The sequence below is a fragment of the Natrix helvetica genome (genome assembly GCF_964273705.1).
Source record: "Natrix helvetica genome assembly, chromosome: 4".
Classification (NCBI taxonomy): Eukaryota; Metazoa; Chordata; class Lepidosauria; order Squamata; family Natricidae; genus Natrix; species Natrix helvetica.
The window spans coordinates 59,989,670-60,010,743 of NC_138550.1; the positions used below are offsets into that span (position 1 = coordinate 59,989,670).

Here is a 21,074-nt window from a genome sequence, read left to right on the forward strand (position 1 = left end):
CTACAACACATCAAGGAAGCCCTCAGAACATGTGGTTATCTGAACTGGGCCTTCATCAAATCTCAAAAAAGACCCAGCAGGAGCTCCTCCAAAACAGAAGAGAACAATAAATGAAGCAATGTTATCACTCCATATGTTGTATGAATATCTGAAAAGCTCAGGAGGATCTTCAGCAAACACAACATACGTGCATACTTTAAACCCAACAATACACTAAGGCAGAAGCTTGTCCACCCCAAGGATAAAACACCCCCATCTATTCTCTGTCTCCCAAGTCCCAGCTGATCAGGAGGGAATGGGGATTTTACAGTATTCTTCCCTTGGAGTGGGGTGGGGAATGGAGATTTTACAGTGTTCTTCCCCTGCCACGCCCACCAAGCCATGCCCACCAAGCCACCCCATGCCCATCAAGCCACGCCCACAGAACTGGTAGTAAAAAGTTTTTAATCCCACCACTGATGTGCAGATCTGTTCATTGGGGAAACAAAACAACCACTTCATAAACACGTGGCACAACATAGGAGAACAAACCCATCAGGACAAGAGTCAGCAGTCCATCTGCATTTAAAAGACAAAGGCTACTATTTTGAAGACAGCAATGTCAACATTTTGGACAGAGAGGACCACTGGTTTGAAAGAGGGGTCAAAGAGGCCATCTATGTCAAAATTGAACATCCTTCTCTCAACAGAGGGGGAGGGATATGACAGGATCTATCTCCAATCTACAACACAGTCCTTTCAATATCAGGTGACCCTGATCACACAGATACTCCTTCAAGTGGCCTTAATGACTCTCTAAAAGAATGCAAATGGACAGCTTTCTGAAAGGAATATAAATCTTTCCATTTCCCACCATCTGGTAAAACCTAAAGAAGCTTCTTGGATGAAAAGTGTAATGTCTTCAAAGAAAAGCAAGAAAGTTCAGTTGCCTCTTGAAAAAGCATCTTTGGGACAACCATGACCTGAATGACCAAGAATCTCCATAGCCATAAATTTCAATACTTTCAACCATGTATTTTCCCATTGGTTTTTCCTTACTGGTATATTATAGTCCACAACTTTAGACCGTTTTATCATCTATTCTTTCACTTGTTCTTCTTTCTCATATTTCGGCAAGAGTTTGTACACTTTAGCAACAGCTAAAGCTTCATCATTAGTGCGTATTTTTTATTTCAAATTCAGTCTTGCTTTGTTCAAAACCATAATCTTTTATTCACTTTACAGATTTTAGCTAATTATACATAAGAAACCCATTGACAAGAATATCGTTTGGTTATCAAAAATTTTTCTTGATATCATTTTGCAATTTCCTTGAAATAATTCTCATATATATTGTTAGGTTAACCATTTATGTTTATTTATCATTTTCCCAAAACACCTTTATGACTTTCAACACAAAAAACAATCTATAGAAGAGAAATAATAAGAGAACTAATGACTAAGTTTATAATTTAATTGTTAAAATTTAGTATGTTGGTGTCCTTTTAAATTAAATATGTGTATACTAAACTCTTGATTGTACCTTTGTAAATCCCGATCCCTTCACACATAGAGCGGTATAGAGTGGTCATGACAAAGGTTTTCATCCAATAAGACTCTTGAATATCAACAATGTTGCAGATAAAACATCTGCTTGTATTACTATTCTGGCTGCACTGAAGTCTATATGGCAAGATTTCCCTTTAAATGTCAATGGTTGTACATAGATGCCTATAGGTGGAGAGCAGCAGTATGGCCAAAGACAGATAGCGATACCAACAGTAAATCCTAATTTGTACAGGAAAACACATAAAGAGGTCTTAGAATCCTTCTGTTCATTTATCTTTTTTTAATACTCTTTTTGTCCTGTAATCATATGATTTTGACAGTTTTAATGGATGATTTGAGTAGAAGGAGAGTCAATCAAATTACACCCTCAGCTTTTAATCAAATCAAGTATCTTTGGAACATTTGAGAGTGATTTGAAGCAGTGGTGGGTTTCAAATAATTTAACAACTGTTTCTCTGCCTAATGATTGGATGGGTAGGCGTGTCTGGGTGGTCATGTGACTGGGTGGGTGTGGCCAACTCAATGCCACTCATCACACCTGGCCACGCCTCCTGGCCAATTACCTCAAAGGCTTCAACAAGATACAATTTCACTCTCTATTTATTTACTACTAGTGAATAGCCAAAATGCACTATTTAATCCTTTGTAAATATTCCATATGTGTACATATACATTAAATAGTATAGAGTGTGTATAGGCCCACAAAAAGAAACAGTAGGTACTATATATACTGTATGTGTATGTGTATGTACACACACACACACACACACACACACCCCTATACCAGGGATGAAATTTGGTTCGGACTGGTTCGGGTCAACCGTTAGGGATTATTTGAATTGGTTTGCTGAACTGGTAAAAACCATCCCTGGTTGGCCCCGCCCATGCCCGCCCGCTCACTCGCTCACCCCTTCCAGTCGCCTCATGATAGGCTAGAGGCAAAGGCAGGGAAGTGGGGAAGGAGCCAGAGAGCAGCTGGGGTGCGAACGCCTCATGATAGGCTAGGGACAAATGCAGGGAAGTGGGGAAGGAGCCAGAGAGCAGCTGGGGGCATGAATCTTCCTTTCTCCCTTTCTCTGTGCTCAGGAAGGGACAAGAGGAGAGGAAGAGATTGACAGCGCTGCCGATGGCTGTTTTCCTGGTGGTTGTGGCTTTCCCATACAGGGGCATGGATGGTCCCAGTGAAAGGGAAATGCTTGTATGCTGCAAGGCCAGGTCAGCGAGTGGGCCATAAAGGCACTGATGGTGGGCATGACACATATCTACAACTTATGGTAGCCATCCAGGCCAGATCATGGTCAGCCTTAGATATGACTCATGGGGCCATCCTTGAGCCCATGAAGGGCTACTCCTACTGCCTCAGCCCTGCCCCCTGGGCATATGCCCAGGAGGTGGTGAGCATGGGGGGACTGGTATCCTGGGTAGAAGCGAAGCACTCAGAACACATTCAGGCTGCAGGATAAGATAGTAACCAGGGATGCCAGGCCCCAAACACAGGCCCCAAACACTTGCCACCTCTAGGCTGGGGTGAGAGGACAGGCAGAGAGGGGAGCCAATCAGAGCTTTCTGAAATGGGGCTCTCCCTCCCCAGTCTAGTTTGATTGCAGGCGGAGCCACTGCCTTTTCAAACCTGTAATCAGTGAAGCTGAGCTGGATGTTTGCATATCTTTATCCAGCTATCGGGGGAGGGGGAATAACTTCCTCCCCAGGCCCCCATCCATTTCTCCCCCCCACACACATAGCTGGATATAGCTATATAAAAATGCAATCCAGTTTCACTGACTACAGGTTTGAAAAGGCAACATGGCTCCGCCTGCAATCAAACTATACTTGGAGAGGGAGAGCATGAGTGAGCAATGAGGAGACCACAGAAGGAGGCAGGAAACCAGGCAAGGGGCCATGCTATAGCACACATGCTTTCCCTCAGCCCTGTTCTTTCAGAAGCTCCGATCGGCTCCCCTCTGGCTTCTCTGCGTCTCCTCTCACCCCAGCCTGCCAGCAGGAGGTGAGTGGGTGGGCTTTATTGCAGTCCAGGCATTTCCCACCCGGATAGCACGCATTTGCAATGGGTGAGGTGTTTGGGGAAGGCAGCGAGGGAATGGAGGGGGATGGCAGAGGAGCTGTTTTCAAACCATTGGGAGAGATATACAATCCAACTTCTGTGTGTGTGCGCTCCCAGCTTCACTGACTGCAGGCTGCACCAAACTACACAAGGGAGGGAGGGAGGGAACAAGGGAGAGAGCATGAGCGAGCCAGAGCCCAAAGCCCCGCACCGCACCAGGAGGATGAAGTTTGAAATCCACCCCCACTCTGACCCACGCGTACCTTTTCGAGCTGCTTCAGAGAGGGCTTCAAAGCTGCTCTTGCCTCGGGTCCTCTGAAGAAGCACCACCCCCGATTCCTTCTCTTTGAGAAGTGCCTTGCAAATGGGACAAGGCAGACAAGCATACTGGTATGAGGCATGACATTGCCGCTGTGGAATGGGTATGCAAAAGTACGGCAAATTTCTGGCTCCAGTACACCCGTAGTGGCGCGTACCAAGCGGAAACCACCTCTGCTTCAGACCCCCCCTCATTCAAATCTCCTTCCTTCCTCCCTCCCTCCCTCCCTCCCTTTCCTTTCCTTTCCTTTCCTTTCCTTATCCCTTCTCATTTCCATTTCCTTCCTTCCTCCCTTTCTCTGTGCTCAGGAAGGGACAAGGAGAGGGAGACATTGGCACCCCTGTCGGTGGCCATGCTTGTGGTGGTTGTGGTTTCCCATATGGGGGTGGGTGGGCAGTGTAAGGGATGTGCTTGATGCTGCAAGGACATGGAGGCAATGGTGGTGGGTGTGGCAATGATCTACAATTTGTGTAGCCATCTGGGCCGGAACACGGTAAACCTTAGATCTGGCCCACGGGGCTGCCCTGGAGCCAGCAAGGGGGATCCCTGCCAGCTCAGTCCCACTCCCTGGGCGTGTGGCCAGGAGGTGGTGAGCAGACAGAGGTTGGCATCCTGGGTGAAATGGAAGTGGTCAAAACACATTCAGCCTGCAGGGTAAGAGAGTAACCAGGGACACCAGGCTCCAGTGACGTGGTGTGAGGCTTATGGCTGGTGAGGCTGGTGACATCATCAGGAAGGCGGGGAATGGGACCACTTGTGCTGGAGGCTCAGGCTGCCTCAGCCTCCAGCACACGTGATCCCACCCCGCCTTCCTGAGCATGCTCCGCCGGCTCACGCTCCGCAGTCCTCGAAAGCGACTGGGGAACGACAAGAACCTTCCTGCCTCTGCTGGACTTTACGCGCTCCTCGTGACTGCATATTGCAGTTGCGAGGTGCGCGCGAAATCCAGCAGAGGCAGGAAGGTTCCGTTGTTCCCCAGTCGTTTCGTGCCTTCGTCATCTGGCAGCGCCGACAACATTTCTGCCTCCACCTTCCGCAGCTCCCGGGCGCGCCCGGACGGATGTATATAATATTATATATATATAGTATATAATATTATATACTATTATTTCATGAATAGAGGTGAGGCCCTGCCTCCCCTGCCTCCCCTGACTGCACGTCCCTGCCAGGCTCCATGCACTTGCTGCCTTCTTTGCACATGTTCAGGGGTGGGGCAGGGACAGCCCCTCACTGGCTCCAAGGCATCCCTGTGGATCTAAGGCTGACCATGTTCCAGCCTGGATGGCCACCATCAAATAATAGATCAGCACCCAGCCGGTCTGGGCCGGGGATGAGAAACTGCAGGCCGGTCCTTCACTGCTTCCAGGGCAGCCTCATGGGCCAGATCTAACCACATTGTGGGCCTAATCTGGCCAGCAGGCCTTGAGTTTGACATCCCTGACCTAGGATTTGTATAATTGTTTTTATAGTATTTATCTTTTAATTTGGATTTTTATATCTTTATGTTCTTAGGGATGAAAAGCTGTCCTGCTCTCTTACATAAAGAGAGTACTGTACTGATAAATGTATAAACAGGGCAAGCCAGGGCTTTTAAAACAGATTTTCCTAATGTAGTACTCTGAAGGTGTATTGGGATTGACAATCTCAGAATCCCTAGTCAGATTAAGAGAAGAACACATTCAGTGTCAAAGAGTAATATATTGTTAGGGGTTGCACCTGAAATGAATAGCACCATCCTTCTACACTACCATCCTCCTATGCTTTTCTGCCTGCTATGGCAGGCACATTTTAAGTTTTTCAATCAACAACAATCTTGTCTCTCTCTATTTTTGTAACATTTATTGTGAGAATGTAATGAATGCATGTGCAGCAGGATTAAGAGAAAGGGGGAAAAATAACTCTTCTACCCAATTTGATTATATTCCAGTGTTGTGACCTACCACTTTCCAAACAAGAGCACCATCCATCTGAATGAGGAGAATTGTACTGCTGTCTTTTATTTATAGATCAAAGGAACTGAAAAGCCAATAGTTCTTCCTGTATACTGCCCAGAGGACTGCCATAACAGTCCTTATGCTGACTGATTTGATTCATTGGCCATTCATCAGCATCATCACCCAATTTCCAAGAACAAAATGATTCATTGCTACAGTATGAGAATCAAAAATGAACTGACAACACTGCTGTGTGTTAGATACTTTGGAATATAATTTGTGAGAAAGCATGCTTACCTTTGGATCACAGATCCCAAGGTTGCCAAGAAGGAGAAAGCAGAAAATCTTTCTATAAAATTCCTCATTGGGACATAGGTATGTCTGAAACATACAGCTGTGCTCTGTGCTGGACAGCTCCCTTAATTAAGTGAAAGTTGGAGTGAAACTGGAGGAAGAACGCTGCTAAAATGCTTGCAATTTTTTAAAAATGTACCTGCTAATTTCATTCAGCCAAATGACATCATAACTGGTTTGGCCCACATAGATATTATGGGAGAAAGGGCAAGAAATGCAGGCTTCTCATTATCAGTCACTGAAGGTGTGAACTCATGTGTACTGTTACATTGATCTTCCTTTAAAGTTTATTGATTAATGTTGGGTTGAATAATGTTGCATTGGACAATGGTTTGAAAGGAAAAATGATGAATTCTAAATTGTACATTGTCTTCATTGTCTGCGTTTTGTTTTCAAGTTTATTGTCAAAAGAGTTTAGCATTAAAAAGATATCCTAGCTCCATACTGTCTTCTGTGTGGTCTATGTACTACGTGGATGGATTTTACACTCACATTGTCATAAATATTGACTTCAAAAAATAATAATGTGTTTAGGGGGGAAACAAAAAAAATGAATGTTTGCTTTGTTGTCATTGGATGCTTTCCACTTACTTTGCTGAATGATCGAATAAAATATTGGAGATAAATATATTGTGACTATGCATGATGTGGCATGAATAATTCAAAGAACCAGGTAATCGTGCCAGCTTGCAGCAATGGATTTTAATTCACTTTGACTCAATCACCCTTGATGGACAAGATGTGGTCTGCTGACCAATTCAGGATTTCTTTATGTTTTAGGGGAAAGAAAGTGCAGGGAGAGAGACCCAATAGTCATAGGGACTCTACCTCCTGGCAAACCCTGCTATTTTTTGCAATCTTTGCCTGTGTTCTACAGTGACTTGGGCCAGCAGGTTACTATTGTTTATATTGCTTCAATCAATTTTATAATTATTTGGTTACACCTCAAGGATATAAAAATAATGATAAGTCAGGCTTTATATAGAATACATGTCCCCACTATCTTGCTTGAACGCTTCTGATCACAATTTTTTTCAAATTGATAGGGCTCCTCCTTCTGCCATATTGCAGACATGACTACTTGTTTTGGCAAACGAGTATTTGTATCTTTAAAAGATAATGCAAGAAGCATCCCGATGAATGGATGCTTTGGAGTGGAATAGACAGTTGCTAAGCACCAGAGCAGCTGATAACAAAGTAAGGTCTGTGGTTTGCCTATTTTTTATATTAAGGCAGATCTGAAAATGCTTGAGAGATGATGGCAATTTGTTTTCGGGAGGGAGGGTGGGAGGGAGAGAGAGAGAAGGAGAGAAGAAGCAAAAGAGAGCTAAATGTATATTATTGTCAGCTAAATATACAGAACAGTATATTATCCATCCATGTCACTGCAGATTTATATTTCATTGCTGTGTTTGTGGTGACACTAAATTAGGGCCATAGTCATTATGATCAGGTCACCATCTGGAGAATATAATAAAAAATTGGGAGGCTCCTGCCTGCAAACTTAACTTGAAGAAGTTAAATGGACTTCTTTGGGAGCTCTTTAGGATTCCCACATGCTTTGAAGAATATGCAAGAATATCAGAATGTTTTCCCCCTCTTCTCTTACCGTAATACATCAACTCAGCTTTTCCATACAGGTGAAAAAAAGGTTTATTCTGTTTCAAACTATCTTCTGCAAAGAAAACTATCTGCTTCTCATGAGGAATCTATTCTCATGGACATCTGTGGTGTCAGACTCAATTTCAACGAGGGCTTGATCAGCATGATGGTCACTAGGCTGCCCTCAAAGGGTCACTGCAACAAGGTGGGTTTGGCCAGGTGGGCATGGCTGGCTCTACGCTGCTCACTGGGCACGCCTGACTCTGGATAGCTGAGTCGGGACAGAACAAATTTCACCGGCTAACTTGAAGTGGGGACAATTAGGTGCCCCACAAGCTTCTTGCCTCCCCAAACCTCTGGCAGCCAAGTGCGTGCATGCGCACACATGCACACACATGCACATTCCAAGTATGGGGACTTTTATCCACAAAGGAAGAAGAGAGTCTTCTCCCCAAGCCCAAGAATGATTGGCAGTTTGCAAGTGCAGATGTGGATAAAAGTCTCCAAGCTTGGTGTTTGTGTGTGTGTGTGTGTGTGTGTGTGTGTGTGTGTGTGTGAGAGAGAGAGAGAGAGAGATTGATTTTCTTCTCCCAGTCCATGACATCATTGGCATTTCGCTGCCTGGTGTCTCCTCCCAGCAAAACTGCTGCATGTGGAAGTGCAGAGGGAAAAAAATGCAGGTAGCAGTTTCCTCTGAGTTCAACTTCTGCCTTGACAGAAGAGCAAAAGGAGGAAGCAAGGGAGCAGTGCTCCCTGGTTCTGCATGAGGGAGGCTTCCCCTTCTTGAAAGGAAATCCCCATTTCCAATCATGTGACATAAGGATGCTGGCTTGTTGGGGCAGCCTCCCCTCATACAGTTCCCTCGCCATCCCCTCCTCCTCTCCAGAGATCTGTCAAGGCAGAAGTTGGACTTGGAGGAAACAGCTTTCTGCAAACATTCTCCTCCAAACTTCCACACAAAGCAGCATCACCTTCTGCCTACTGTGGGGGGCCAGCCAAGCCTGGAAGGGGGGATCCGGAGGTTTCCAGCAGAGGAAGGTGAGACCACGATGGATGCCAAAGCCTAGCCCACCAGAGGAGCCTCGCTGTCCCTCTCAGGTCATGCAGAGGACCCCCAGATGGTGGTGTTGGCTGCCTGGAGCCCTGAGCAGTGGAGGGCAAGGAAGGAAGGAAGGAGATTGGAAAGAGGGAGGGGGGGTCTGAAGGAAGTCCTGCCTTAGCACCTGGCCACAAGCAGCCTTGCTGCCCTTTTGTCATCTCCTAGCCTCCTCCTCCTGGTGGTCCCCATCCTATCACTGAGGTGCTTTGGTTGCAAATCTGGGTCCTCACATGGAGAGAAAATGAGTCTCCCTCTGACCCATGAACTTTTCCCTCCCGCACCCACCATGAGCAACTGGCCAAGGAGAGCAAGCACAGCAGCAGCCTTGAGGAGGAGGTAAGCACAGCCAGGTACCCCTTTGGGGAAGCAGGGTTTGTGCTGGGCAGTGGGGTCCCAGTGCCCAAGGAGCTGGGCTGGCCACTTGCCCTCCACTGCCCAGGGCTCCGGGCAGCCCACATCACCATTAGGTAGGGAGCATTCTACATGGCCTAAGAGGGAAAGCAAAGCTCCTCTGGTGGACTAGGCTTTGGTGCTTATCCTGGTCTCACCTTCCTCTGCTGGAGACTTCTGGATCCCCTCTTCCAGCCTTGCCTGCCCCCCCCCCCCCCCAGGAGGCAGAGGATGACATTGCTGCAGTTTCCTCCAAGTTTGACTTCTGCCTTTGAGAGACCTCTGGAGAGGAAGAGGGAGTGGTCAGGCAACTGCATGAGGGAAGGCTGCCTGAACAAGCCAGAAACCTTTCCAGACACAATTGGAAATGGGGATTCCCTTTCAAGAAGGGCAGTCTCCCTCATGCAGGACCAGAATGCACCATTGGACTTTCCATTGGAAAGTTGCAGGTAATAAGGTCTAGGAGTGGTCTTGCAGGCCTCACTGAATCAAAATTTTAAACTAACATAATTGCAAAATGTACCAGACATATTTCTAATGTGCTGACTTGTAAGAATTTTGGCAGCATGACTATTAATATGAGATAAATCCAGGAGCAAAACAGAGTACACAGCACACACAGCCTTTATACAGTTAATAGTGGTTTATATATACATATATACAGACAAACACATAGTATATAAATTCCTTATCACTCAGCTTGGACACAAGGAGAGAAATGAAATATATGAGAGAGAGAGAAATGCTTACACACACACACACACACACACACACACACACACACACACACACACACATATATATATATATATATATATATATATATATATATAGAGAGAGAGAGAGAGAGAGAGAGAGATTACCAGAGTCTCCACCCCACCAGAGTCTTAAACTGGCGATACATGTATTGCTGAATCATCCTCATTGTATCAGCTTACAAATTACAGCTTACAACCTTACTTCAGCTGGCAGCTATTAAATCCTCAGTACCTGACATGACTTGTGTGCTGCATTCTCTGCAAAGTAGGTAATTTTATGAATATATTTAGAGCAGGAAGAAAGAGATGGTGGGAAATGAGGAACTGAAAGTAACAAATAGCTGAGAACTTCAAATATACATGGATGTTTACAGAAAGTGACGGTCAGTAAGAAAGTAGGAAAGAACAAGGACGTAAAACTGTGGAATGCGTATGTCAATAAAAAAGAAGGTATAAGAAATGTGACTTGAGATGAGAATGGCATCCTGCAGTACTTGCAGGACTTGCTATGTATCATTGGACCCCATTGCAATGATTTAATCATATAAGTTTGTTATGAAATTGCATTGCTATGTTGGCTATTCATGTTCCAAATTGCTTATGAAATAAACCTCTGAATCTTAAAGTAAGATTTATTGCTTGTGGTTTCCCTTTGTTTTTTATCAGAATACTTTTATGACACCTGGCACCTGCCTTATGGAACATATCCTTTCAGAGACTTCGACACTTCCCACTCTGATAATGTTCAGGAAACTATTGAAGATCTGAGTGAGTATTTTACCAGGCTTTGAGTCCAATGATGATGAAGATCCTGTTATAAGGGTTTTGGAGTATATATTCTTCCTGCTGCTAATTAATCTTTCTTTCCTTTAACTGGAAATTCCACCCAGAATTATCCAGCTGCCTCCAAACAAATATCAGAATTTTGAAAAATTAAAATTATTCCCGAATTAGGTAATTTACAACTCTAGTAATCTGTATATTATTATCACATTGCTCTCCCCACAAAGTTTTGAAATTTTCCAAAATTTTTTAATTTTGAGCGTTGCAGCTCGTGCATAACTATCTAATCCTATGCTTTGTTTCTTTTTAAACCTAGAAGTAAATATGCACGGGGCATTGCATCTTCCAAAATCCAAAATGAGGATGGTGGCTATCCAAATGGTCACAAATGAGCATGCAAGTTCATCAGAATAATTAATCGAGCAAAATGCAAAAAATCTAGAAATGGAAAAGAAGCAAGAAATTAACCCAGATGCTTTAGGTCTGCAGATGAAAATCACTCTCAATAATGCAATTGTCAATGTTGGTATCTTCAGTAGCAATTATATCCTGCCTTTAGAAAAAAAAATGAGTGTGTCTAGCAAACATCAACATCTGCCTATCCCAGATCCCCGGAAGGATTCGATAGGTGGATAAAAATGCAAAATCCAGTCTAAACATCTGGCTGTCTAGGGCTAGGCAAAGAACCAATAATAGTAACAACAAATCAAGCATAAATCAGAAAACCAAAGGGTAATTTTTTGTGGGTTCAATGAGTAATATTTGGATTGTGGTTGTTCCTATTTAAATTATCTGGAAATTAGGTGACTGTTTCCATTATTATTTTGCAATTATATATTAGGATTTAAAATCAATGCTTGCTACATTAAAACACTGAAATATATATATTCCAAACTATATAGTGGGAAAGTCATTTTTAAATATAAATTAACATCCCATATATCAATCCACTGCTTCCATGAGAGTCAAGTCAAGCGAAGTACTCATTGCATTGTAAAGAATGCTTACGTTCAGTATGAATGCATTGAAATGAAGCTGAATGCCCATTGGATTTCAGTAGAAGCACAGGTGTACAATGGCTAACGGGCTAAAATAAAATGACAGCAGAAAATAACTGGATAGAAATTGGACTGACAGGCTTATTGTGAAGGAAAGCTATGCAGAGAGGTTTTGCATGGATCACTGGTGCGTGCGTGTGTGTAGCTATGAGTAGAACAGAAGCATATAAGAGACTGGATCTCTACACTGTACTTTTGGGCAAGAATCAGTCCAGTGGTATCAGACCCATTATTCCTTTAGGAAATATTTTAAGAACTTATTTCTGCCTTGAACAGCACCAGGGCATTCAACAGGTGAAGCCTTCACCGTTGTCTGCTTCTCCAGTCGACTTCATTTACTGATTTCCTGCCTGGTGATTCCTGCCTTAAGCAGCGGCTGTATCCCTGCCGCCGGGGAACTACAGGGGCGACTCGGGGAATCCTTGAGCGAACGGGGCGTCCGCTCAGGTGAGGCTCACTGGCTGAGCCACAGACTTGGCCGCCCTTTGCCAGCAGCGGGCGGAGTCTCCCGCTGAGCTAGCGCAAGCGGCGTGTGGCTCATTAAAACGGCTGCCCCTGTCGCTGTGTCCGGGTGGCAGTCGGTTAGCAACCTCTGCGATTGCAGGAACAACCGCTACAGTTGGAGCCGGTGACCAGCCATCATGAGCCGCGACCACAACAAGTGCGACGTGATCGTGATCGGAGGAGGCATCTCAGGTAAGTCAGCGGGAGAGCGGGCTGCAGATACTCCCGAGACAGGCGCTGGCGGACAGAAGACAGGGCGTCGGACTATTCTGGGGCATCGGGCCCAAGGTTGGCAGAATTGGATTGTGGTTCTTTTCGGCAGAAGGCTGAAAGGATTTTTTTTTTTAAGATTTCGGAGTGGGAGTCGGGGAGGAAATGAAGTCCCGCTAGCATGAGAGAGGCCACTGGCCAGCTGTGAGCGCCGTGCCCTGCTCTTTCTCTTGGCGCACAGCTGAACGCCATTCTCTTCTGGAGTGGCAGGCGGAGACTGTTCTTGATCACGCTTCTTTTCCTCAGCCTTCTCACCAAGAACTCCTTTGTCCGCCGGCAATGAACCCGGAATTGAATCGCCGTGCAGTAGGAAAGATTAAAACAGGAATGGTTTGGTTCAAGTTGGTGCACTTGAGCCCTTCGTAAATTCGGTGCCCCTAATCCGCCAGGCAGTTTAGGTTCAACATCTCAACATTTCTAACATATCTACATACTCTGTGCTGGTAGAACCAAGGCCAAAGTTCGAAGTGTATTTGCTTGTACTGTACATCTCCACCCCCACCCGCAAATCCTATTCTATAAATGTTATCCATCTGAGCTCTAGATACTAACCATAAACCATGAACATCTAGGCTGGTAGGATCACTCTTTGTTCCAGACTCTTGGGCTCCATGTCTCTATTTCCTCTAGTGGAGTTAGTGGAACCAGTACTTCAGATGCCTTTTGAGTTTGTTGAGAGTGCAAGCCATCCTCTCCTTCACCAGTAAAGCTGGATCATAGACACTAAGTTCCTTTAGTTTTGTGTTTTTTTCAGATAGTGGCAGCATTATTCAGTGATGACAAAATAAATAAATGGATAAATATAGCAGAAGGGTCAATGGAAGGTTACAAAATGCTTCAAATTCTTTACTTATCATTTGGTGAAAAAAGTAGACTAGAATAAAATATCCCGGTGGCTGAACAATATACAGGCCTCCGGTCGAAAGAATTACAAGCAGACACTCTGTTTTGGTTTTTGGTTTGAGATTAGAGTCCCACCCTTTGCTCACAATTCCTTTGTGATAATCAGAATTCAGAAACATCACAGACAAATGTTTTTTTAATTAGAATATGGGAAGTGACCCCATTCTTTCATTCTGCCTCAGCCCAGGAGGCAGCTGAATGGGGTCACCTCCCATCTGCTAATAATAAAAAAGTAATGGCTGGTCCTGAATCCTGTTTATTGCAAAAGAATTGTGAGATTGTAATCCCAAATAAAAAACAAAAACAGAAAGTCTGTCTATAAATCTTTCAGTCTGGGGTTTTGTTCAGCCATTAGGGCATCTTTTGCAAGCCCTTCCCTGTATTTATTTGAGATTCTGGTTAATCCTGTTTTTTTCATGGTAGACCTAGATTGCAGAACAACCTATCCCTGGGATTAAAGCATTACCATATTGGGAGAGGGCTCAAACTATGCTTGTTTGTTTTATTTCCTCTTGCCTTACCCATTTGCTTTAATTGTACCTCTATTATTTTTAGAGTACATAGAACTAAGGTGTGGTTGGCATCAGAATACTCTAAAATAAATGATAAGCATACGTACTTATGCCCCACCCCACATTGATAAATGAATTCAGTGGGAATGACTTCTGATGGACACAGTTATGATGGCACTGTCAATTTCCAAACTGGTTTAATGGTGCAATCTAAGTGTTTACGTGTGCTTCATCAATTTTGAAAAATCATTTGATAAAATAAGTCACAGCAAACTATTACAAATCCTGAAACAGGTGGGACTACATGACAAAGACATCCGAATCATAAAGAATCTACATTGACATCAGATAGCAAATGTGAGACTAGACCAAAAATACTCAGATGATGCAGAAATACGAAGAGGGGTCAGACAGGGCTGTATTCTGTCTCTGCTGTTGTTTAATATCTACTCTGAGTCAATTTTCAACGAAGCACTGGAAAACATTGATGCTGGCCTCAAAGTAAATGGTGTTCAGACCAACCATTTAAGATATGCTGATATACAGTTCTGCTTTCCAGTAAGCATGAAGACCTTCAATTCCTCATCAAGTCTCAGAAATATCTGAAAAATATGGCTTGAAGCTTAACACCTCAAAAACCAAGATCATGGTCGTCAGCAAACAACCCATTAATTTACCACTGATAAATTTGGAAGGAATACCACTAGAAAAAGTTGAAAGGAGCACATACCTTGGTTTTAATTTACATGAAAGCTGGGACATGATCAGTGAAGTAAAGACAAGGATAGAGAAAGCTCGAACAGCATTCTTCAAAATGAAAAAGGTCTTCTGAAGCCTAAGTCTGAAAATCAGGCTTTTCAGATGTTACATCTTTTCTATCCTGCTCCGTGGAGTACAGATTTGGTCTCTGACAGAAAACCACTTGAAGAAACTAGAAGCATTTGAAATGTGAATTTACAGGTGGCTGTTACATATAAGCTGGGTTGACAAAATCAGAAATGAGGAAGTGATAATCCGCCTAGGAAAGCCAAGGTAAATCATCAAAACCATAAAAAAGTGAAAGTTAGAATGTTTTGGACATGCGATGCGACACACAGAAAAATATGACATCCTTCACTTAATCCTCCAGGGAAAGATTGAAGACAAATGAGGTCCAGGCAGAAGAAGAACATCATGGCTTCAAAACCTAAGGGACTGGTTTGGACAAAACTCAGCGGCATTTTTCATGCGGCTGTTGACAAAAATAGGATTGCCAACATGATTGCTAATGTCCGATGACAGATATGCCACAAGACGAAGAAGAATGTAATTGACTTCTATCAATTCTGCAATCACTGTTATTCTTCCTTTCTTTTGAATTGTAATAAATTGCTAGTAAGTTTATTGTTTGATTAATTATTCAGATCTGACTAGCTTTATAAAGATGCTCTATAAATTCTTGATTGTTATTTGCTTAACTAAGTAGCATTCTGCAATACCTTGTTGGCTTGGATTTCTATACCTGAAACATATAACAGGTAGAAAATCATTTTCTCCTTCATGGCTATACAATAAAAAATAAGCTACATTGGGTGTATTTCTGCTGTGCCATTGGCAAATGTCCAGAACATTTGTCTTAGAAATGGCTAACCGTATATGCTGATATCCGCAATCCTAGGGCTTTCTGGGAATTCCCAACATTCCCAATCAACATTTGGAGGACACCACATTTGGAGAGCACCACATTGGAAAAGGATTCATATGTAAATAGCTTGCAAGTTAAATTTTTGCTAGTCTTGTATTTTGCTTATTTCATGGTTAAGAGATTTATGCTGAACAACTGCACTATATAGCAAAAGTGGAGGATTTACTATTCTGGCATTAGTTGTTATAAGTTAGCCAGTTAATTCAATAAAATACTGATGCTTTTATGGAAAGATGCTGCAAAAAATTGTATGATTGATTGTTCAGGTTGGCATACTTCTCAGGTGTTGTAATATGTGTTAGCTAAAATATTATATTTTGGGGAAACCATTAGATAAGCATTCCTTATTCATTAAAGAAGAATTATAGGGCATTAATATGACATTATTTGATAATGAACAACTAGAAAACAAATGCTCAACCAACAGTAAAGATTTAGATTAGATTTGAAACCTTCTGTAACAACGACTCTTAATGTTAACTCAAGAGTTAAAATTAAAAAAAATGTTTTGGTTGGCTAGCAACGGAACAATGTCAGATTATTAAGTAGCAGATGGAAGTCAAACAAGCCTTTTATCCGATTTTTCTTTCATGGAGATCAGAGTAGCAGACTTTTTCATTTAATTTGCACAATAACACAGTGAGTTAAGTTTATTTAAGAGAGAATTTGAACCTGCTTTCTTTTATCCTAGTCTGCTCTTTCAGTCAAAACATATCAATATATAAAGTTTGAAGTATCTGACATTATAGCATTAGTCTCATATCTGATTTAGTTGAGAAGTCATGTTCATAGTTATGAACATATAAGTCCTATTCTAAACCCATTTCCCATGTGTTGATTTAAAACACAAGTCATCTCTCCATCATACATGCCTCCATAGTATTAATTATCCATGAATTTATATTCTGCTCTGTTGTGACTCTCTGCCAAATTATAATGTATTGATTTGAGTGCATCAGTCCTTACAGAAATGCTGATTGTTTTTTTCATCTGGCTTTGCTGCTGTCTTGTTTTGCAAATCAGTATTGAAGAATGAATTGGATAGTGTGATGTTATTGCACAATTCTGCAATTTCAGGTTTTTACTTCTCTAGATTGATTTGTTGGTCCCCTCTGTCTACATCCCATTAAAATAACACGAAACAAAGGAATTTATGATGGGAATTCCTACGCATAAACAGTATGTATGTTTCTTGTGCAAGCTAATATACTGCTGGTCTGCCTTTATACACACATAACACTTCAGTTTAACGTAGGCATTTAGGCATCAAACTAGAAGCCAAGAGATTGTGAGTTCTAGTTCTGTTTTAGGCACAAAGCTAGCTGTTTAATCTTGGACCAGTCACTTTCTCTCATCCCCAGGAAGGAAACAAAGGAAAATCACTTCTGAAATCTTGCAAAGAAAATGCAGGGATTTGTCAAAGCAGTATCCAAGAATCAGATGAAATTGAAGGGAAAGGGGACAATAATCAAAGTGCTAACTAACGTTGATACAGCTTGCAATTTAGAGAAAAAATTAGATTAATAATTGCTCACTATCCTTAAATGTATCATTGAAATGAAAGATAAGAATTAAAATCATTAACTTGGTTATGTGGTATGGTTACAGTAGGAGTGTCAACCTCAATTTCATTGAGGGCCAGATCAACATTAGGTTGCCCTCAAAGGGCCAATAGCCAGGTCACCATGACTAGGTGGGTTTGGATGGGTGGGGGTGGCTGGCTGGCTTGATGCTGCTCACTGAGCGTGGTTTACTCAGGACGACTGGGTCGGGACGGAACAAGTCATACCAACTAACTTGACGTGGGGACAATTTGGTGCCCCACCAGCTCCTTGCCTTGCCAAACTTCTGGCAGCCAAGTTTGGGGACATTTATCCACAGAGGAAGGATAGGGCCTTCTCTCTAAGCCCAGGCATGATTGGCACTTTGTAAGCTCAGATGTGGATAAAAGTCTCTAAGCTTGGAATGGTTTCTGTGTGAGTGTGGGCACATGTGCACAGCATGCCAAAGAAAACATTCTTCTCCAAATCCCAGACATCATTGGCATTTCCCTGTCTGGTGCCCCCCTCCCAGGAAAGCAGGAGGTGGAGGTCAGCACTGCTGCACAGGTGGGTTGCAAACCCCAGTGCTACTGGCTCACCCGTGCTCGCATGTGCATGCGTGCGACATTTCTGTGTATGCCCAGAAACGTCTGGGTGGGTGGGTAGGCAGAGCCTCCCGCCACTGCCACTACCAGTTTGCCTGATCCAGGCCGAACCAGGAGCAACCCACCTCTGCACTGCTATGTGTGGAAGCGCGGAGGAGAAAGTTTGCAGGAAGCAGTTTCCTCCGAGCCCAACTTCTGCTTTAACAGATCTCTGGAGAGCAAGAGGAGGAGGCAGGGGAGCAGTGCTCCCTGGTCCTGAACAAGGGAGGCTGCCCCTTCTTGAAAGGGAATCCCCATTTCCAATCAGGTGACATAAGGATGCTGGCTTGCTGGGGCAGCCTCCCCTCATACAGTTCCCTCGCCATCCCCTCCTCCTCTCCAGAGATCTGTCAAGGCAGAAGTTGGACTTGGAGGAAACAGCTTCCTGCAAACTTTCTCCTCCATGCTTCCATACAAAGCAGCATCACCCTTTGCCTACTGTGGGGGGCAAAGCAAGGCGGGTGGGGGGATCTGAAGGGCTCCAGCAGAGGAAGGTGAGACCAGAGTGAGCGGCAATGCCTAGTCCACTAGAGGAGCCAAACTGTCCCTCTCAGGCCATGCAGAGGACCCCCAGATGACAGTGTGGGTTCCCTGAGTGTCCAGATTCCAAGTAACACCCCCAACAAAAGAAGATTCTGAGGCTTAAAGTTCCTCAAAGTTCCATTTTATTAGAGAAGCACATCTGGGAAAACCGGAATCTGAGAGTTCCGAGTTTTCCCCACGCAAAAGAAAGTCAAAGATCCATTCTCTGCACCCACAAGTCCATCATGTGGTCCAATCAATTCACCATCCCTACTGGAGACAAACTCCCAGTCACTCCCATCCAGGTGCAGGCTGAATGCCCTTGACTCTCAGAGAAAGGAATGTTGTTATGGCTATCCTCCAGCACTCCTTACAGTCCCCCCTACAATTTTCCCAGGCATTAAATGTGGCAGCAAAAGAGACTGACACGGAACCCTGGGCAGTAGAGGGCAAGTGCCTAGCCCAGCCCTCAAGCTCCTGGGGCTCCAAGACCCCACAGCCCAGTCCTGTCCTGCTTCCCTGAGGGGATGCCTGGCTATGCTTACCTCCTTGAGGCTGCTCCTGCTGTGCTCACTCTCCTTGGCCAGATTGCTCATGGTGTGTGCAAGAGGGAAAAGTGTGTGGATCAGAGGGAGGCCCATTCCCTCTCCGTGTGAGGAGATCCAGCTTTGTAACCAATGAATCCTTAGTGATAGGATGGGAGACCACCAGGAGGAGGGACCAAGGGGATGACAAAAGGGCAGCAGGGCTGCTGGTGGCCAAGTGCTAAGACAGGACTTCCCTCAGACTCTCCCTCCCTCATTCCAATCTCCCTCCCCCTCCTTCCTGTTTCCCTCCCTCTGTCCTCATTCCCATCTCCTTTCTCCCTCCCTCCCTCTTTCTCATTCCCATCTTTTTCCTTCCTTCCTTCCTTCCTTCCTTCCTTCCTTCCTTCCTTCCTTCCTTCCTTCCTTCCTTCCTTCCTGCCTGCCTGCCTGCCTGCCTGCCTGCCTGCCTGCCTGCCTGCCTTCCTTCCTTCCTTCCTTCCTTCCTTCCTTCCTTCCTTCCTTCCTTCCTTCCTTCCTTCCTTCTGCATTTCTGGTTAGGTTAAAGGCAAGCCTCTCTTCCCCGTCACCTTCTCCACCCTCCTTGCTGTGCTATTAGCTGGCTAATCTGCCTGCATATTCTGACACACACAGCTGTGAGAGATTGGATCTTTGCCATTGATAGATGAAACTTGGGATAAGATTGCATGGTTTTGAATATAATTGATGGCATATTTGCCTGAAAAGTCTTTTAGAGGACAGCCTAATATAAATCAATGGAAATGTTTCTAATGGCAATGCTTTGTCTATCCTCGTGTTTGAAAGACCAGCATTCACATATCATTTCCATTGGTATGTGCAGGCAAATTTTTCAATAAGCGCTTCTTCCAAGTGAGCTCTTCTCATTCTCATCCTCATCCTCATCCCTTCCTTCCTTCTTTCCCTCCCTCCCTCCCTCCCCCTCCTTTCACTTCCTCCTTCTCATTCCCATCTCCTTCCTTTCTCCCTCTCTCCGGCTCAGGAAGAGATGAGGGGAGGGGGAGAGATTGCCAGCAACCATGGCTTTTCCATGCAAGGGCAGTCCCGGTGACAGGGTAGCACTTATGTGCTACGAGTTCAGTTTGGTGAGCGGGCCATGGAGGCACTGGTGGTGGGCATGGCACTGATCTACAACTTGTGGCAGCCATCTGGGCCGGAACATGGTCAGCCTTAGATCCTTCACTGTTTCCAGCCCCCTCCCCATGGGCCAGATCTAACCACATCATGGGCCAGAACTGGCCCACAGGCCTTGAGTTTGAAACCCCTGGATTACAAGTGATATTTCCTATTCAAGAAAAAAAATACTACATATATCCTATTATTGATGAATTTATGGCATTCTCATGCAGCCAAGTGATTGGATATTAAATTTATGCATCTGCCAGAGATTATTTAGAAAAATGATTTGCCAAGTTCTCATTTTCTGGGGTGATTCAAGTTTTCAGTGATGGACTTCATGCTCAGTTGACATTATTTAACAATAATGTTAGAAGTCCAAGCACTATTTAGAAATTATCAAAGAAGACATTATTGCTGTAAATGTAGGTGCAATAAATGCAACATTTTGCATAAACAGTTACTATAATGTAAAATAAACAGAATTGAAGAATGTGAGACCAATTAAATAAAAGTAACAATTTCCCTTTTTGTAACAAACATAAAAAACACTATGATATATGTGGCTGCCTTTTCAACTTGTTTTTCAGGAGAAATTTTTACAGGTAGTCCTTGACTTAAAATCATCAATTAAGTGACCAATCAAATTTACAACAATACCGAAAAAAGTTGCTTATAATGGATCCTCATACTTACAACTGTAGTAACATTTCCAAAGTCACATGATCAAAATTTGGATGCTTGGCAATCGGCCTGTATTCATGACAGTTGCAGCATGCCCAGGTCAACCACACGATTTGCATAACAATTGTGGCAAAATGGTCATAAAATTGGACATGAATTATTTAACAACTGCCTTACTTAGCAACTGAAATTTTGGTCAAAATTCGGTCATAAGTTGGGAACTA

General features: G+C 43.7%; 1 protein-coding gene across 1 annotated transcript in view; it reads left to right on the forward strand.

Annotated features, from left to right (window-relative positions):
• Positions 1 to 12,443: 12,443 nt before the first annotated feature.
• Positions 12,444 to 21,074, forward strand: part of LOC309390747 (amine oxidase [flavin-containing] B-like) — a gene marked incomplete at its 3' end in the record, with an annotated part of 70,580 nt that continues 61,949 nt past the window's right edge. Inside the window, exon 1 of the mRNA XM_081950411.1 lies at positions 12,444 to 12,603. Within this exon, the coding sequence (XP_081806537.1) occupies positions 12,549 to 12,603 (55 nt within the window). The 5' untranslated portion in view covers positions 12,444 to 12,548. The remainder of the gene's footprint in view (positions 12,604 to 21,074) is intronic.